This window comes from Rissa tridactyla, chromosome 1 (genome assembly GCF_028500815.1).
Source record: "Rissa tridactyla isolate bRisTri1 chromosome 1, bRisTri1.patW.cur.20221130, whole genome shotgun sequence".
Taxonomy (NCBI): Eukaryota; Metazoa; Chordata; class Aves; order Charadriiformes; family Laridae; genus Rissa; species Rissa tridactyla.
Window position 1 is genome coordinate 87691994 of NC_071466.1, and position 19814 is coordinate 87711807.

General features: G+C 40.8%; 1 protein-coding gene across 6 annotated transcripts in view; it reads right to left on the reverse strand.

The window, feature by feature from the left end:
- Positions 1-6483: 6483 nt before the first annotated feature.
- The window catches only part of SH3KBP1 (SH3 domain containing kinase binding protein 1), a 229643-nt gene continuing 216312 nt past the window's right edge, over positions 6484-19814 (reverse strand). For 5 of the 6 annotated variants that reach the window (XM_054189028.1, XM_054189020.1, XM_054189011.1 and 2 more), the window contains 5 exons: positions 14613-14722; positions 13125-13250; positions 10443-10714; positions 8947-9010; positions 6484-6875 (listed from right to left, as the gene is read on the reverse strand). In XM_054189028.1, the coding sequence (XP_054045003.1) occupies positions 6834-6875; positions 8947-9010; positions 10443-10714; positions 13125-13250; positions 14613-14722 (614 nt within the window). In that variant the 3' untranslated portion in view covers positions 6484-6833. Of the gene's footprint in view, positions 6876-8946; positions 9011-10442; positions 10715-13124; positions 13251-14612; positions 14723-19814 lie in introns of those variants that run through there. The other variant, XR_008464532.1, reaches the window with a different exon arrangement.

A 19814-nucleotide genomic window follows, 5' to 3' on the forward strand; every position in this document is an offset into this window, starting at 1 on the left:
TAGCAGTAAGATTTCCAGAAGCACTAGTAAAAGGCAATCCTTTTTTTTTAACTTACAGCCTTGTTTACTCCAGAAGTTTAAAACCAGTTGTAAAACCGTGAATGATTTCAGCATTGCTCTGGAGTGTTCTTAGTTATTCACACAGAGTAAAGTGTGAAGTAAAGAATAAAGAAGTAAAATATAAGGTTATTACTTTGGCACACACAGACATGTAGGACAAACATCAGATACTCTTTCTTACATCCTCGAATAAGAAGATCAACAAGATGCAGATTTCCGTATGACATGCACGCACCACTGCAGCATGACACCAGCTTGTGGAGCATCCCATTTGCTTCGTGCTTAAGAGAGTCACAGCAACATCTCAAGTCCAGCCTGCAAAGACACACCAGCCAGAGCCTGCAGAAGGCAACTAGCTTACCTGAGCTGCAGCATCAGCACCTTCACATGGGCAGAGGTGGTGGGCTGCATCCTTGGGTGGGCAGCTCCCCCCCCGTGTGCCACCGGGGCGCTAGGACATATGTCTCTAGAGCAGGGAGCTGTCAGATTCAAGACAAGAGGATGTTTAGAGTCTGAAATTGCTGCCATTTATAATTATACAGGAGAAGGCTGAGGAAGCATGAGACCTGTGTCAGGGGACCTGGAAGGTGAGTGAAAATGTGAGCGGAAGAACTCGGGCTAACGCCAGACTTGCACCCAGCTGGAGAGAGAGAGAGAGGTGCTGCTCCAGCTAGTGCATTGGTGACAGGCACCTGCTGCACTAGTGACATTTGGGAGCTATGAATTCAACACTTTGACTGAATCAGCCTCATTAACTTATCTCCCTTAGCCCAAGTCCAATACTGGAGCTCATAGCCATTGCAGTGACGCGGCATCCTTCTTGTGTTAGAGCTCCCCAAGCACAGGTTACTGAGCTGCGTTTCCGAGGTGAGCAGGCGCTTCAGGTCAGAGCATCAGAAATTTTCCACTCCCCTGAGATCAGTGACACACGCCAGGCACAACTGCGTAATCCCAGCACAAACATCCTGAACCTCCGGTGAGAGACTTGCCATCCATTAATGAATTAGCTTCCTCCAGCCAATGCTGCTTTTGCTGGAGTCTCAACACGTATGTCATGTTTCCCACTGCTTTGTGCTTTTATTTGCCAAATGGCTGCATCTGTGCTTCCAGCAGGGCTCAGTAAATTTGGCTCTTTGAATCCAGAGTAGCCAAATTGTCTAGCAGCAGCAATTTCCATGCAGGTGCACCTACTTTTCTACTTATCCTTTCTTAGCTGTCATTCTGCTTTTTGGTGCTTTGTGTGAGGAGAAAGAGCACAGTGTGAATCGTGCCATCTCCTGCGCTTGTTGTGCCCTTTGCCACAAAAACCATCCCCAGAAGGGGGTAAGCCCAGGTGACGGGTCATCCTGTAGCAGGGACAGCTGCCCAGCTTAATTTTCACTATATCTAAGAAGAGCTCCAAAAGTGCTCTCACAAAATCCCAGCCTCTTCATTGCTGTTACCCAAGGAGGAGAACAGCAGCCTGATGCTTCCCTCTTTCCTTTGGGGAAGCACATTTGCCGTTCACTAGCTGCGATGAAGCACGCAGGGAAGAGCCTGTCATATTGAGGAAAATGATCTCCCACAACAAATGAAAATGCCAGGCCTGGGTGCAGTGAAGTGAAGGGGTTTTACCAGAGAAAGTTTTGAAATCAGATACTTCTTTAATGTTCTGATATTCAAAATTGCTTGTGAAGCCTGGTCATTCTTATCTAATTTGCTTTGTCCTTGTAATTTTCAAGTTTTCTCCTCCAAGAGAAATTAATATTACAACTTTTACGATCGTACTAATAAAAGCCAATTATGTTTTCCTCTGACTATCATAATCTACATTCTCCAGTTGCTTTTCCTACATAAAAAAGAAAGATAAGAGAGTCTGAAACCTACTTATCTGAGGGGCTGAGAGAGATTGGTAGGCCCTGCCTCCCTATTGCAACTTTTACTATGTGCAAGAACAATTATTCTCATGGTTCTAGAGATTTGTCTGGAATTATAGTTAATTAACTTGCTAAAATACAGTGAGATAGTGCTCCAGTTTGTAGGGAGTTTAATTCAACAAAATTAATTTAAATCTTAAATTTTTTCAGCCTATAGTCTAACACATTTAAAAATAGGATTAAATTTCTGATACTTAAAAAAAATAACGCACTAGAGCATTAAGCCATTTTGTTAGTTTAGCTGTTTGCATTCCAGATCCCCACACTGTCTAATAGTGGAACTGTGAGCACTGAAAGGGGAAACTCAGATGCGTTGCTGGGTCAAGAAAAGCCTGACTGTGGCAGCACAAAGAAAGTCTCTCAAGTATCTGTTCCTGAGGCGGCCAGTGGTTTACACTCGCTACCTGTAAAAGTTTGTGCCTGCACGGGATTGGCAATCATCTCGATTAAAAGAGCTAACACCAAACAATGGTGTGTTGAGTGGGATCAGATAACCTTCATTACCTGAGTAGAAAGGGGAGGGGAGGGCGGCCCAGAGCTCCAGGCTGGTGGGTGCCGAGACCCCTGGTCCCCCAGCAGCGCACACACACAGCACCACAGCTTCCTGTGGACGTTTAAAACGTTTCTTTTCTTTCCTCAGCTGCTCTCTTGCAGGCTGGGAAGTCCCGGCACCCCCTCAGCTTCAGGGCTGATGATGACCTAAGGAAGTTGGTTATTTTCCAAAGGCAGAGAAGAGCGGGAGCAGAGGGGCAGGAGGAGGGAAACAGCTGCAGGAAGCAGGGAGTGAATGGGCCAGGGCGCAGGCAACCAGCTGCTGCTGCCTAGGCCAGCTTGAGAGTCAGCTGAGGCCAAAAGTGCCAAGTGAAATCTAATTTTTGGCTGAAGGGTATTAATAACCATGGACCCGATGTTTAGTGTGGGGAGTTCAGCTCCACACCCTCTGGCTCTGTTTACCCTAAGGATTGCCCTGAACAGAAGTCAATGCTTGGAGGACTCTCCTCACTGCAGCCTATGGGAACCGCAGTTGCCCAGCAGCGCTGCCACCCGCGATGGTCAAAAACCACCTCAATGCACACATAGCAGAGTGGCTAGTTGTTCCTACTTTTAAACACTATTCTTGCCTGCCTTTCCAATGACAGCCCGCCTGCTTGAGAGGCATCTTCTCTCTAACCAGCCTTCATGTTTTCCTCATCAATGTGCCTCTGTCCTGCCTCCAGCCCCAGGCTCCTTTCAGCAGAGGAGAAGCAGACACCAGAGACCTCACACCTCTTCCCGGCCTCGCACTGCAGCAGAGGCTGCTGAGAGGCCGTTGCTGCAGGCGGGAGCGCTGCACGTCACCCACCCCGGCCGCACTCTCTCTGTGCCGTCTGGCGCTTGGCTATTTGTGGGACCCATGAACTGCAGCCCCCTGACCACAGCCAGCTCCCGAGGCAGGCCCACAGGAGCAAAGCAGTCCCAAACCGAGGTGAAAAGTATGGAGCTGCCAGCATAGTTATGACTGCAATGTGACGTGGACAAGGAATTCATAGGAACACTGGATTTGTGCCGGCACAGCCCTCACACACCAAGGAGCTGGTAACGCTGGGGACCAGGGCAAGCTGGTGTGGAGGGTGGGCAGGGGGAGTGCGGGGCCAACTGTGAGTCAACTCCACAAGAAGATGAGTGAAACGACTTTGTAGCTTCGGCAGAACACGAATTTCTGAGGGTGTTTTATGGTGCGCTCTCACCTTGCTTGCACAGGTGCAAATTTCAGCCCTGGCTGTCTGTCACAGAGTATGGCACTCCCATGGACATCTCATCCAGAGCAGCTCACAGAATTCACTGGGCGGCTGGCTATCATACACCTAGAAACAAAAATTTACTGCCTATAGTTGTGTTCAATCCTTTGGCCTGTTAGCATAACAACAGATTCAACGGATTCATCTAACCCTTTTGGCTCGTTTACAAATGGATTATTAATAAGAAAAACACAGAAGATGAAATTTAAGTGACAGAACTTAATAAACACACTGAGTATTTACCATCTTATTTCCAGGTAGAACTGTTTTAAGTGCTAAGTAAGTGCCATGATCTCACATTAAGAAATACTTGCTCCTTTTAGAGTTGAAAAAAGAACAGAAAGAGAACTTAAAACTGTTTTCTTAATAACCTAAAAATTTTCCAAATCAAAAATTTGAAAATTGTCATCCAAAGGCATGAGCCTGATGTTTCACACCTGACTTTACTACATGTAAACAGAAGTCTGCCACAAGACTGGTGTGTGCATATTAATGAAAAGTCATTTTACACCACTCTTCAAACAACAATATTTAATCATTTTCACATCAAAATCACTTGTAGCTCACCAGCATTTTTCTGTTTTACTTTAAATATAAACCCAAACATTTTTAAAAGCAGCAGTTTATATCTACAGGTTTAATGCATAATTGATCCTCTTTAAAAAGAGGAAAATCCATGTGTTATGTGAAATACTTTCTGTTATTATAATGAAATGCAGTAAGAAGAGCTTATATTTCTACAAACTCTCTTCTCCCAGAATAATCAACTTTCGAAACAAAGCGTTTTCACAAAACCTTCTTTAACCTTCTTTTACGAGGCATGGTATGTTGGACTTCTAACTTGGATTTAGAAAATGACAAGTTATCATCTCAACAGGAGAAAAAAAAAGAATGCAATCCGATATAAGGAAACTGTGCCAAATTTAGACTTTCATTTCCAAAAAACGGAACATTTCTGTGATGTCTCATATTTCTGAGGTACAACTCGGGAATCAATACTTTATTTCCCACAGATACAATAGTTAATCTGTTTCCAGGGATGCAATTGGGAGGACAGAGCTGTTCATTTCTGGATACATGTTGCAAAGGTATGACTACAAACCTAAAGAGATTCTTATTCCTTATCCCTCATTTCCTCCTGTTCTCCTAACTCTTCCACTAACTTCACAAAAAACATGGAAGTAATCTAGAAATCTTTATTGCTGGCAAGCTATGGTGGTACTATCATTCTTTGTACAAAAATATTTCAATGCAGTTACTTAGAAATGTTAAATAAGAGCATTTCAGTGATAAAATATTTTATTAGTGCTTCTGTTTGAGTACATTGAGCAGTGTATCGGGACTTTTAAAAAAATTCTCAAGTTTCACTATCCGATCTTTCAATCTCAGACACGGCTGTTACAATAGAAGCAGATGCTTTGGTAGAGGAAACCATCCCAACAGTGAGGTTCTGTATTGCCAGTTGAGACCCATAAAGCAAGACTCGGGTATGGTGGAGTGTGTATTTTATATATCTGTGCATATCAAAAAAGATTATGTGAACTCTGCCAACCATGTGTGAACGTGACAAGCCAAGTGAACGCTACGTCTCATCCAGCTCCTGGCAGGCAGGGTGGTTAGCTGTGATACGGGATATGCTGGCTGGAGCCAGCTCTAGCATTTGATGAGATGACAAATAGATCCTTTGTGTGGGTTTTTTTTGACACTCTGAAGCAACACCAATATCACGCACCCACTCACTCCACGCTGTGCAAATATCCATCATTTAAATGCTTTAACAGAGATTGCTGACAAGGTATGAGATACTCTGCGGCTAGTAAAGAACACACTAAACTACAACCAGAAAAACGAGAGACCTTATTTTGAAAGGATGAAAGAAAACAGAGAAACCAGAGAAAATGAAGTAAGCATCAGTTCAATAAAATTATGAAAAGAAAGTCCTGCTGCAAAAACAGGACTATAAGGTGTATCAGTCTATGAGCATACAAGATAATGTAGCAAACAATACCACAGAAACAGCAAACGAAACAACGTCACACGATAGAAAACCTTGTGCATGAAATAATACAACTTTTTATTCACGTTTTATAGATTACTTTTATTTATTTTTGCTTTAATAATGCATATTCTGTTCACTCTGTGCAAAATCGGGGACAGAGGCGGGCGTTTAAATCATCTAATGAAAATCAAGCGGAGATGAACATTCAAGTTGAGGGAGAGGCCTATCAAAACCAGGAAAGCTAAAAAGCCACAGCTGCTCAAGACAAAGCTGCTCTCAGCTGCGCCCTTTTGTCCTGCCACCCCGCACAAACCTGGCTCTAATGACTGAGCAGCTGGACACTGAGAAGGTGACCTCCGCCGGACACCGGGGACAGGAGTCGTCGTGGTAGCTACATTAGGGAGACCTGGCTTGCAACCGGCTCCAGTCAGTGTGTGGCAAAGAAAGGCACAAATCATTGCAAGGACCAGATTTCTGTCTGTTGGTTTGTTTCCTTCTTGTAAATATGTTACTGTACACAAAGTAAGTTTAAATTGTAAGGGGTTTGGGGACATAAAATTGCATATTTAACAAAACTTGAAACCATAACAAAAAGTAGGCTGTTCTATCTTGAAGCAAAAATAATCCCTCCAGCCCCAACGTTAACATTCATTCCTGGCTATATGCAGTACAAACATTTTAAAATCTGTGACAAAAGACAATTAAAAACCAAAAGTCAAAATCATAAAGCTTGTAAACAGATAATCTGAAATACACTTTATTTATGGAAAAATATCATCAAAATAGTACCACTATGGACTAAACTGCCTGAGTTTTCATTTCACCTAGGATCTTGAAGTAGAGAGCCTTTAGCACAAGAAGATCAATTTCAGTCACAACTAGTGCCGCACAGCACTGCTTCAGGTGGAAATTTTGTCCTCGTTGGTATTTCGTTGTGCTATCAGAAACTGTTGTGCTAATCCTTCAAATAAAGGGATGTTGAGGCAATTCTTAAATCATTTGGCACAAAGTTGTTTTGGCTGGGGCGTAAATTTGAGTCTCAGTCATGAAGAATAATGCGACATTCCACCTATCAAGTATTCACTTTGATTGAAGAGCTTTCTTTATGTCATTAACTTCCATCTGAAAAGAAAAGAAAAACATTTGTGATAAAATTAGATGCTTTAACAAACTGAGGTACAGTTGGTGCTGCTTGAAAAGCACATGTTCCATCCTGTCCACAGGTGTCAAGTATGGGCTTTATACTACTCTTATTTCCACAGATTTCACAAATTGAGGTGACCTTCTCAGCTGCATAAGATGACCACTCACTGCTTCCTCCCCTCAGAGCTTGACAAGTATAGTCATTGAATGTACCTCAAGACCTTTCAAACTCTTTAAATTACAACTTTTACAAGCCGCGCAGCTTGCTGCCGGAAATTACTTGCAGAATGAGCTCTGTGTCCATGCACCAGCTGCTGCACTTACACCCGGCACAAGTAAACTGAATGGCTGACCATGCCCACAGGTAGCTGAGAAGCAAAACCTATTGTCTTTTCTGTAGGGATGGCTCTTGCTATAGGGATGGCGATTGCCTTCTGCACCCATCAAGCCTCTGTCCAGGCACCTTAAGGGCACTGATGGATGTACAGCCGTACGGTAAAAGGATGTGGCTGAAACAGTCATCAGCCCTAGTTGTACACTTGGCCCCATGACAGATGCTGGAAACCTTGAGGCAGGGATATTAGATTTATTCAAACCACACCCGCAGTGCTCAACTGTGCCGTATCATCAAGGCAGTCGCCTCTAATACATGGACTGAGAGCTGTGCTACTTTGCAGGTGCTCTGATAGTCATAAACTTATGCAACTTTTGTGTGTTGAACTCTCATCTTCACATGAAGCTAATAATGCCACCTCGGTTAGCATCTGAACATTAACCAGTATAAGCAACATTTGAACTGGAGTAAAAGAATTCAGCTATAAGATCATAACTTTAAAATCATCCATGCAGGTCTCTGTATAAAGACGTAAAGCCATCCTTGAATAGTCTGGCTTGTTAGACTAAATCAATAACCACTATTAAAAATGTTCATTGATTTTATCCAAATAAATTTAAATTCTAGCTGAACATTAGTTGTGTGTTCCTAGAAGCCATACTCCTACGTGGCTGCATGCATAAAGTCCTTTAGGCAGCCCCGGACCGCAGATTGATGGTCCCCAGTTCTGCCACCCTTTGCCATGTTCCCAAGTGCTTTACCGAGCAGGAACAGCCCGGTAATACTACAGTTCGATTTTCTATCCCTAGTACAAAGAAAAAGTATACAGTTGATCTATTCCATGCAAATAGAAAATATAATCAATACTAAACCACTTTTGAAGTACATAGAACAGAACAGACTAGACTAGACTATTTGAGTTGGAAGGGACGTACAACAATCATCTAGCTCAACTGCCTGACCAATCCAGACCTGACCAAGTTAAAGCATGTTATTAAAGGCACTGTCCGAATAGCTCTCCAAAACCCAGAGACTCAGTTTCAACATTATTCCATATCAAAGCAGCCCAGTCAACGATCCCAGCAAAGGCCCAGCTCCATGACTCTCCCACAAGCAGGGCAGTGTGCTACCTGGCAAGTGACTAAGCCAGCACCACGACATCTAGAGCTAAGGTACTACACAAACTATGGAAGCAGTAACTGGGCTCTTAGTCAGAGCACCCTCTTTTATATTGTTTAGGATGCTTTGGTAAAAGACAACCTGAGTCCAGTCTGTAAAGGAGACATAAAAATCTTGCTATATGAAATCATATTCCAAGCATATCAACACTATGACAAGTCTACTGCAAAATATAGAGCTTTGGGAGAGAGCAAGTAATTTAAAAAGACATGGTTTCATTTGTGACAATATCAAACCATTAAAACTGAGACTAAAAAATATCACAGTTTGAATCCTATATTGTGTGGTTTTGTTTTCTTTTTAATTAGTCTACTTGTGCTGATAAATTTGTAGACAATGATCAGGCTTTTCAGTAAGAACCCAGTATATATGACCCAGAGTGGCAGCACTATGAAGGGAACAGGTACATCCCTTTCAGAAATGTTGGTAGTTTTTGATTCGCTGGAATCCAAGTATCTTGGCGGAGTTTTATGTCCCGTACCTGAGGCTAAATCAAACCTGCTAATACTTCCATAACATTATAAATAATTTAAATACCTGCAATCGTAGACGGATCTTCTTTTCTTCATCCAACTCAGACAGCAACTGTTTAATCTCTTTTCTGTTAAAAGAATGCAAAAAAAAGCTTGTGACGGAAACGATTAAACTAGTAAAATACAAAAGATCGCCTCCTGGAGACACATTTTCCCTGCTTCCCTAGTTACCTTTCTTCCTCTGAACCAGTGATTGAAGTCAGTACACTCTTGAATGCTATATGCTGTACTACAGAGAAGTAAGATTCTCTCTAAAAGCACAGTGCCCACGCACACCCCATATTAGTGGTTAATACATTTCCTCCTAACAGCCCCGCATCCACAGACTTTGCTCTGGACTAGCTGTATCAACACTGTATCAGCACCCAGCTGCCTTTTTTTTTTTCCATTCAAAATGTAGACGGATTGGCTGTTGGTGGGTTATAGGAACTGGTAACAGAAATCCTGCCCAAGCTATCCACATACTCCAGCCACTTAAAAGCTGGTTATGCCAGCAACAAAATGTAACCTTCAACTTCATTTATAAGACTTAATGATCCCAAATATGGATTTGCTACCTTCCTTATTTGTTGGGAAGGGGAACATAGCTATAAGGAGCACACACCTTCTCATGTTCCCACTGAGTGATCTCACCTTAAGACAGAAACCAGTAGGTGGAAGCAGCCCCTGCAAGAAGGGCCAAGGAGAGCAGAGGAGGGGGGGTCAGCCTAAGAGGCAAAGCCATGGGGCTCACTGGCTAGATCCAGCTTGAACCATGCCCATCTTTTCCCAAATTCCCTGCACACCTCCGTTCTGACACAGTCTCTGCACGCTGCTTTCCCTTTTATTTTTCCTGCACGGGCTACATACAACTGACAATGTAAGTGAAGGTTTAGCTTTCAAAACATTAAATATTCTCAGGAATAGCAAAATCTACACGCCAGCCCCAGTTTCTCCTAAGAAATGGGCAGCTTAAAAAAAATGAAGATGCTCAACACCAAAATAGGAAGATTCAGGGTCATAAACACAAAAGTCTCCAAATGTCCTAATCACAATTCCATTACTTCTTCTGTGATGTGACTTCCTGGGAAGATGTGCTAACAGTCAAACAACAAATTGATTTAATAATTTTAGGAATTTGTAGTAATTTGTACTACAACTAGAACAAATGCACCCCTTATTACGATCAATGCATGCAAGTTCCCAAATTGTTATTGGCAAACAAGACGACATAAGAACCTTATTCACTAGTTACAGCTCAGTTACTTGACTTTTTCAACACCTTATAAACTTCCGCTTATGTCATAACACAGCAAAAAAAAGCTGTTACAGGTGGATAGTGAGAGTCTTTTTTACTCAGCTTCTCACCCCTGATTGTGTTCTGTCAGGAAAGCAGACAAAAATCACTCACAAAGGCAAACTGTGCAGAGTAACATGCGTCAAGGCAAGCTTAAGAAGAAACTGCCACCACCATGTATGAACAGATGCATCCCACCTACAGTTGTGATCTGCAGTACTTACTTTTGCTGGTCTTTCATGGTTTCAATTATGGTTCTTAGCTCCTTAATTTGTGTTCTCAGCTCTTCCAGGGCAGTCTGACCTTGGCTCAAGTGCTCAGTCTTTGGCTTTCCTTCAGTACCAAACAGGGATGGGGAATTTGACCTGTGGCCTGTTGTTCCCATAGCAATTGAGTGAAATCCAGGTGATGGTGAAGGGGATAGTGATGGTTGTACATTGCTGCCACTAGCCAAACCTCCTGGTTTTGGAGGCAAGGAAGTTTTATTATCAGACACCTGCAACAGAAAGAACAACATTTAATGTCTGGAGAAAGCTTTATGAAAATCAGACGTCTAACAAATATTAAGTATTTTGCTGCTCTTCAGTCATGTTGAAAGTCCATGGCAACATGGACAGTTTTGGCCAAAGCATGATAAAAATAACAATTAGTCGTTATCTTTGGACATGTACATCAGAAGGGCTCTAGTTGGGACACAGAAGTTCAGACAGCTTCAATAAGACTTTCCACAGTTGCTACAACCAGTCAGCAACAAGCGTTTCCAAGCTCTCAGACCTAGCTGTGAAATGAACCGGGGAAAGATGCTCAGTGTTTCTCTCAGAAGTTTGTGAGAACAAACCTACATTCATGGACATCTCCTGCAGGGAACAAAACTGCATGGCCAAGAATCCAAGTTGTATTTTTTTGCAGATTAAATTTACAATTGTCAACTAACCATTGAAGGAATCTTCAACACCCCATTTTTTTTTTTCTAAATAAAAGAATGTGTTACATGTTACCCTTAGCATTATGAAAACAGCAAAATATTTCTTAAGTTGGCTTGTTGGTATGATATAAGAACAAAATCCCATGACTTCAAAATGATAATATATTAATTAGAAACTGTCCTCTGTTAACTGAAGCTTCTGTGAATCCCCCACAACTACCGATAGCTCTTTATTCCGCCAGGAACTTAGAAAACCACAGCATTAACCTAGTTACCCTGGAACCATGGGGCTAGCTCAGAAGCATGCCATGCTTCTTCAACTGCAATCCAGTGCTCTGCTTATCAGACAAGGTATAGAAAAACTGAAGTCCACCATACATGTCCATACATGACCAGCTACTTCACTGCATACACAGAGCAGTGTACAAGTACAGTTATCACAATGGCATGTGGAGTGAGCCTTAATTATTTATCATATTGTTATTTGGCAATGCTAATGTGTACATTATATGACAGCTACCGTGAGTATCTGAAAATCTGATTTGGCCAAGAGTAAGAAAAAGCACTAGGCAGCTCTCCAACTCTATCTTTGGAAAAGAGATAATGAAGTTGAATGGCAAATACGGTAAGATATTGAGAAAAAATGGTAAGCGAGGACGTGAGGACTGGTGCGGTGGCATTAGCTGGACAAAGTTATTACAGAAAAGTTAATGTTCAGATGAAAATTAGGAGAAAGTGTGATGGGGATGGAAGAGAGCAGGATCCACCGAGTGCTGCAAAAAACAGTCTTCCCCACCACATGAGCATGATTGAACGCAGAACCTGTCCTGAGCAAGCACCACATTAAAAAAGTTCTGCAGGAAAACAGTGTGAAGGTAGAAATAAAAATGGTGTTATAGTCACAAGAAAGCTAGATCACTCCAGTGGCTTGAATGCTTGACTTCATGACCTTAACAATATTCTTTTAACATTTTATATACATATGTGTGCATGCGTGAGTAATGTGTGCCTATAATCTTTCATGGGTAACAATCCTTATATCAGTAGATGCTAGTTTCCTTTGGACTGATAAGAGACATCAGGCTGAGTTCAAACCTGGAGACACTGAGCAAGGCATAACTGGAGTCATCCACACTGAACACCTTATTCCAGATCTTAACTGGATATCAACATTAAAGCCTCAAGCAGCTACTTTCTCATAGTGGTCATCTTGTTTTACAGGAACAATATCTACATCCTTGGCATATCAGCATATAATTTACAAATGTTGGCCCAAGAGCATTCCTTAATGCAAACTCTCCCAGAAGAGGGAGCTATATATCAAAATATTGTCCTTATAACTTGATCACAGAAGTGCACGACTTCATCTTTCAAATACTTTTGTTAGACTATTAGAATGTAATATTTGTATTACTAAACATAACCTTATGTATACACTAAAGCATAGCTCCAACCTCTAAAGCCAACCTACATACTCCTTCTGTAACATCTGATTATCCTATAGTTTTCTACCTATATACAGTAAGAATAGCACAAGCCTCTAAAATGAATGCAATTATACCACTATAAAAAGTGATTATACTTGCAAATTCGAATTCACATACTATTACAGTGGGTCAAAGAGTTGTATTTTCTCTGCTCACAGACTCTTCTAACACCAACTCAATTCACAGCTGCAAGAAAGGGCGCCTTTGTTTCTAAAATGTATTTCCCTAGCTTCTCCGATTCTGTGAAATGTATTTACACTAAAGGGATTTTTTTCACAGTATGGTTATGGAGACATTTTAACTGTGCAATTCACTTCAGACTTGTACTTCAAACACAGAACAATCTTTAGTAACTCTTACCATTTTAAGCTTCTTTAAATGGCCAGTTACCAGGTGACTGCTGTATTAAAATTTTAAAATAAATATTTGAATACTGATTTAAAAAACAAAAATGCATGTGATAAGGTTAGGCAGAGATATTTCAGTTAACTTACTTGTGATATTGTAACAGTTCTCGATTTCCTTGACACGTCAATAGTTTTGTGGGTAATGGAAACATGTTCTTCCTTCTCTTCTTCAGGACTTGGTGAGTCAAAGAAATCAGGGCTTGAAAGGGACGACTATGTAGACAAACACACACACCCCAAGAGAGGAAAAAAAAGCAGGTGTTTTCATTGTACAAGAATTTAACAAAGGAAGAAGAAAAGCATTTATGTGATGACTTTTTTATTTTTAGTTATCATTTACAAAATAACAATACTTAAAATCAGGACTCTCCCTCCTCTCCTCCATTTTTATTTTTTTTTACGTCTTATTTTCAAGGCTAGAATGCTTTCAAAGCATTCCTGAAATGGGATATACTTAAGAGTCGGATTCAACATAAATTTATGTCTTTGCATTGCATTATATTATAAGGTGACAGCACCCTCCTGTTTGCAAGAAGAGCTGTACCTTACTTGGCTAGGATGCTGAGCACTGTGCTGTGGGGATGCCAGCTCTGCCACCTGGGCAGCTCTGCCATGGCTCTGCTCAGCACGGGGCTCATTTTGCTGCTCCTTAGCAGACTCGTGCTGCTGCCCGTGCACACTGCTGGCATTGCAGGGCTGCCTTGTGCACGGCCTCTTTGTAAAGCTGCAAACAGGGAAGGTTCTTTCCACCCCTGTTCCTTTCGCCATAGATCTGACAGGGGAAGAAAGAACTTTGAACTTGCCTTTTATGTTTCTATATTTATGTATGTAGTCAATTTCGAAAACTTTCTTTTTTGTATTCTATTAGTTTCACAATAATCCCTTTTGTTTCCCTCCACTTTGTTTTTTTCTTCAGCAACGTGAACATGGGTAACCATCAGTAGTTGCTCTCATTCTGATATTCCAGAATGCAAAAAGCATAGAAATGAACAAAGGCCAAACCTCAAAGGAAAGGACACTAAAAAACTAAGCAGTGGTTTCCAAAGTATGGTTTATGAGACCAACTTGTCTAAAGATAAAGGATGACATTTAAATCACCCTTATATTTACAATTGTGAGCTTAATGAGAAGAAGCACGTGGTAGCTCAAGGAGAGCTGTTGAAAGCTGACAATGGTCTGTTTGCCCTAAAAATCTGGTAGGATGTCCTAGAGAAACCAAGGGAAATGCTTCTTTTGGGAAAGATTTTGAAAATCCTTAACACTTAGCACAAACAGGCTTATTCCAAAGATTTTTATAAAGAATTCTTCTGGCCTCAGTCATGGTTGGCAAGAAATATCTGGCAGCACCCAAACAAGGGGGTACAAATCTTGCAAGGGAGGGAATGTTTTTAACATCAGTATACAAAACACTGGCAGCCTTTTGACACTAATTTTCCTGAGCTGCATCTCTCTACCTCACTGTACGTGTGAAGGAATGGCTGTGTAAATGTAGTAAGAACATGAGGGAACAAAAATAGCAGGAGGTAAAAAAAAAATCAGAAAAAAATAATTAAAATAAAAGGAAAATGAACTTACAGACGTGAGAGACTGGGAGGGTGGTCGCCTGCCAGTAGCTTTTGGTCTGGTTGTAGTTGGATGATTAAGCTTCTCAGCAATTGGTATTACAGAGTCAAAACCTTCCAAGTCTTAAAAATAAAACAGAGTTGATTTGGTTTTCTGGCAATTGTCCTCAAAGGGAAAGAATCACAATTTTTTTCTCATTTCAAAGAAATCAAATCCCATTTTCCCCATTGTGTCATAGTGTTCTCCACACGTTTAGCCACCATGATGGCACTAAAAAAACCTGTAAGTCAAAGGCAGCTGTAATCCAGTCACCCTTGCCAAGCACAATTACTCTTCCATCTCAAACACAATAAAGCAGAGGAGGAACACGTAAAGGAGCTTTTGGCTTTGTTTTCAGCATAGTGAAAGCTAAATAACAACATGGCTCCTATGGCATGGAACAAACAGCTTCAAAATTTCCATCTTGTTATTAAAGGGGTCGGTAATTTTTCTTCATGAATAATTGGAGACATAAGACAGCGTATGCGTTGTCTCAAGAACCGCACTCACAGCGCTGCACCTGCAGTAATTGCTTAGGGGAGCACAGAATGAGAATGATCGAGCTGGAAGTGGTTTGCAGGTTCCTGGACACCTGCAGCTGGAGGCAGCACAGCTTCCAGCTGCAGGTGAAAGGAATATCTCCAGTAGTCCAGAGGTTATGGTAAGTAAAAACTCCAACAGGCTCCTGAAGCTGTACAGAGCCCAGGAAAAAGAGGTCTGCTAGAATGCAGTATCGACTGCCTTCATGGCTACTGGAATGCACTGGGGAAGTGTTTACTGAACCCAGCCACGTGGGAGCATGTTCACGTGAAAGAACGATGTGAAGGCTGAAGGAATACTGCAGCTTGTGATTACGTGCCTGAACCAAATAGCTTAACACCATTAATCTATTTTTATGGGTTATATCAGTTTCACTCACCTCCATTTCAAAATGCCCTACTGCATATGTTAAGCAGAAATGAGTCAGAAAACATACAAGAGGTACTTCAGACAAGATAAATCAAAATTCTGTAAAATTACTTTCAGACATGAATCAAATACTGGAATGATATTCATTATTCAGAGACTATTTTTCATCACACATATGTAGGAAGGAATAGCTTTTAAGTTAATAGTTATATATACCGGGCACTTAATTTTTGTAACTGTTACAGAACAATGAATCTCTAAAGATCCAGCTTTGTTGCTGTATTACAACCATTGTACAAAATTACACAACGGAAAAACAAATGAATTAATGGGCTTGTGCAATAAACTATATGCACTGAACGACACTTAAGCTGATTCCAAGTATTCACGATTTGGCAGCTAGGAAGTAAATGGGATCAGACATTCTTTATTCAGCAATATTCTTCCATATCCGGGAGATAAAAAAAGAAGAAAAAAAGAGACCTCTTTCAATAGCCCTGAAATAGTCTAAGGTTATTCTCCTCCAAATACTACTCTATTTCTGGAGCAATGCTTCCTATATATAACCAGTGACCTCACTGTCCTCTACCAGGTATTTATCTCATTGCTTTTTTATTGACTGTTGCAACCTACATCCAAAGGTAGATCACCCAGTCCATCAATGGGAATTTGGCAATCCAAAGCCTCAACTGTACCCAACATATCAGATGAGGCTACAGCACTTTTAAAGTAAAAATGAGCTAACATTAGCAGACTGCACAAAACCTATCTGGAGTCCTGCAGAGCTTCAGGGTTTCAGGAGAGGAAAAATGGAAGTAAAAATTTATTTACCAGGGAAAAAAAAACAACAAATGTAAGAGCTGGTTTCCAGTAATATCCAGTTTGAAGCTGACACATGAGATAGCTAAATAACTTGCTTAAGATCACACAGCAAATCAGTGCTGTATTTTAGTACATTGTCTTTGTTTTCACCACTGTGCTACTTTGTTAAGTTGCACAGCAAGAATATATTGCCATCAGAAATACACACTCCTCTAAAAACCTGTGACGCTCACACACAACGGAGGCTGAAGCAATGCTTCCATTTGTCCCAGCCACTCCTTCCCGACTAAGTAACTAACCCCCACCATGCCAGGGAGGTTAGAACTAGACGATCTTTAAGGTCCCTTCTAACCCGAACCATTCTATGATTCTATAACTGTTTTTCCTAATTATTTTCCTGAGCTAGTTTTAATTCAGCTAATTTTCCAACATCATGTGCCCAGACACACAAATTCCCATGCTGAAAGAAGGATCAGTATCAGTATCAGAGGACTGATACAAGCTGCTAAAACTGGGAGGAAGAGGGAACTACTGCTTTGGGGGGTAGTTGGCAGGTAGCAAAGTGGCTGAAGTTATCTCAAAGCCCAGGAAGGCTCCAGTGCATCACATTCCTCTCTCTTGTGTTGCCACTTCTATGGTAAGCACCACTGTCCCTTCCTCCGTTCTTTCAAAAGATATCTACACTAATATGGAAAACAATCAATGAAGAAAATACTGAAGGCATTAATTCAATGTGTTTCTTTGGCTTAAATAAACTAATAATTACCTAGTTTTATGTTGGATCAGAATACAATACTCACGTTTAAATTGTAAAATGTATTGATATACTAAGAACGTATGACTTTGTGTCCTTGAGACTCATGAGCACTTGCAGATAAAATCTGCTATGCACATTTTATGAATACCATGCAAGATGAAGATTTCTGTGCAAAGCTTCTATTATCAAGAAATACCAGGAATCTTCAATTTTTTCCACTTCTGAATACATTTCTGATACGTAAAAAAATAAATTAAAGCAGCCTATACCTGCACCGAATTTTTAAAAAAGAGCAGAGCAGAGCAGAGGCTGGAAAGTCTCCACAGGTAGAATCTGATGCCAAACTAGTGAAATCACAACCATTCAGCTGATACTATAAATGAAATTCTATTTAAGTGTAAGGGACAACACTTGGTACAATGCTAAAATAGTAAATCCATTTCCAGTACTTTCATGTGCCCTTTATTCCCTCCCTGCCTGTTCTGCTTATTTAGATGTGGTTCTCGCTTCCAAATCTGTTCTTCATCTAAGGTTATCACCACCTTCCACAGTCATCACATACGAGATACTCATTCAGGAAAATTCCCATATAGTAAACTGGTAAAGAAAATGAGAAACACAACCACTCAAGAGACCTCTGCCTTGCCTCTATACTGTAGATTCAGTAATGAATTCACTTATACTTCTTTTTTAATTATATTTTGCTAATGGAAAGCAAGGTTATATGGGTGTGACTGTATTATACTCACGGAGATCATTAAATGCAGAGAGATTTGATTTTAGTTTGTATTTCTGTAGCTATCAGAATTTGGGAACTTAAATTTACTTAATAAGCAAAATGTAAAACCTTCCTAAGCTGGACCAAATGGGGCATCATTAAAAATAAAGTATTCGCAGCCATAAGGCGTAATTGCCCATAAGGCAGCGTCAGTATCCAACAGACCTGAACTCTGCACTGGTCTAGCTTTCTCTATGTCTGTTGTAATAACAAACAGCAAGGAAGGTTCTATTGAACACACAGAACATCAAGGGCACCCTTCAATTAACAGTGGCACGCCCTAACTAAAAAAAAAATAGTTGATACTTGTTCTACAACTAAACAGACACATTCATCATTCTTACTGTCTTGCTGATCAAGCTGGTAATTCATGAAGTAATTCATGAGATGGGGAGAAAGACATCAGAGTAATTCTAGTACACTAGTGTAGTACACACCATCAAATGCCCGGCTTACTTAGCAAACATATTTAATGAATATAAAAAATGTCAGCCGTGCAAGAATTATCCCCTGGTATCCTTCCGAGCCATTTAAGAATAGGATATTTTTCCCCATTGCTATGTTCATTTGGAGACATGGTTATTTTTAAAACATGCTGATAGTCTTTTTTTAAAAAAGTTGAGATCCAGGAAAACAATTATTTAAGGAAAAAGTTCTCAGCTCATTAGACTTGTACATTCCTGGAAAACAACCTTCAATGCCTCAAAAAAAAAATCGCAGGAGGAAAAAGTTAAATGGTTATGCGTCCTTCCTTACCCCTTTTCCCCCTTACATTTACTATTCTGGCATAAAATGTGCCTAGGCCTCAACTTTATCTTAAGGTTAGGTTTTTTAGACTTTGGGCAAAACAATTTATACATAATGAAGACAGAAAGCTCTTTGAATTACCAAAGAGATTTCACCTTGAGAAAACTGAAATAGAAAGTGATGGGTAATAGCAGAATCAGCACATTCAGAATGCTAACGGTGAGGTTTCATAGAACAGAAATACAAGCAGGGCTGGAGGAAATGAGGCAAAGGTGGCTTTCAATTCATTTGAAGAAGATGTCATAAAAGCCACAGAAGTAGATTTCATTCCATAATCATTTTCAATACATTTAAAATATTGACAACAGGCTTGTGAAATGGTATATACACTGTCTTCAAATACAATAATCCTGAAAGCTATCAAATGAGACAGAGACACTGCAGACAAAATCTTCTACATTAATGTCCATTCAATATATAGCACTAATTTAAAAACAACTCAAACAATAATCCAAATATTACTGGGGATTTTCAGAAGACCACAATTATTTTAAATACTTAAGTGCCCAGATTCTGCTACTCCCTCCATGCTGAACAGCACTGTACCCTTCAAGGAACGCAACTGTGCTCCCAGCCAGGTTGAGGGCAGCAGAATCTCACCCATAGTGAACTGCAGACTCTTTTTTAAGATTTGGGTAAGGCACTTTTAGCAGGAGGGCTCCCTGGCTGCAGGGTGTTCAGGAGTATCACAGCGATGTGCTGGGGAGGCCTGCCCGCATGGTTCTTTGCTTTGGAGGGAAACAGCTTAGCTCACTGGGCTTCCCAGGACAGTCACTGGCCAGCTACCTTTCCTAAAATACACAATTATCTTTTCCCATTTCAATCCTGACTTCTATCACTTTAATAGCTGAATGTAGAAAGCTGCCATAATGAGCTTTGCTAACCACTTGCCAGTGCCCTCATAAGGATTTTATTTTTAACGATTCAGAAGATGCCAAGAAAGAACTGAAAGGTCAAGAAAACTGAGCTAGAAGAAATGGATATGCTGTTTTCAGGCACCTCAACTTGACACACATGGAGAACGATTTAAATTTCTGGTTTACTGCCTTTTTCTGGACCCTCCAGGGCAAGAGGCCTAATTTACGTAATGAACCATTAACAT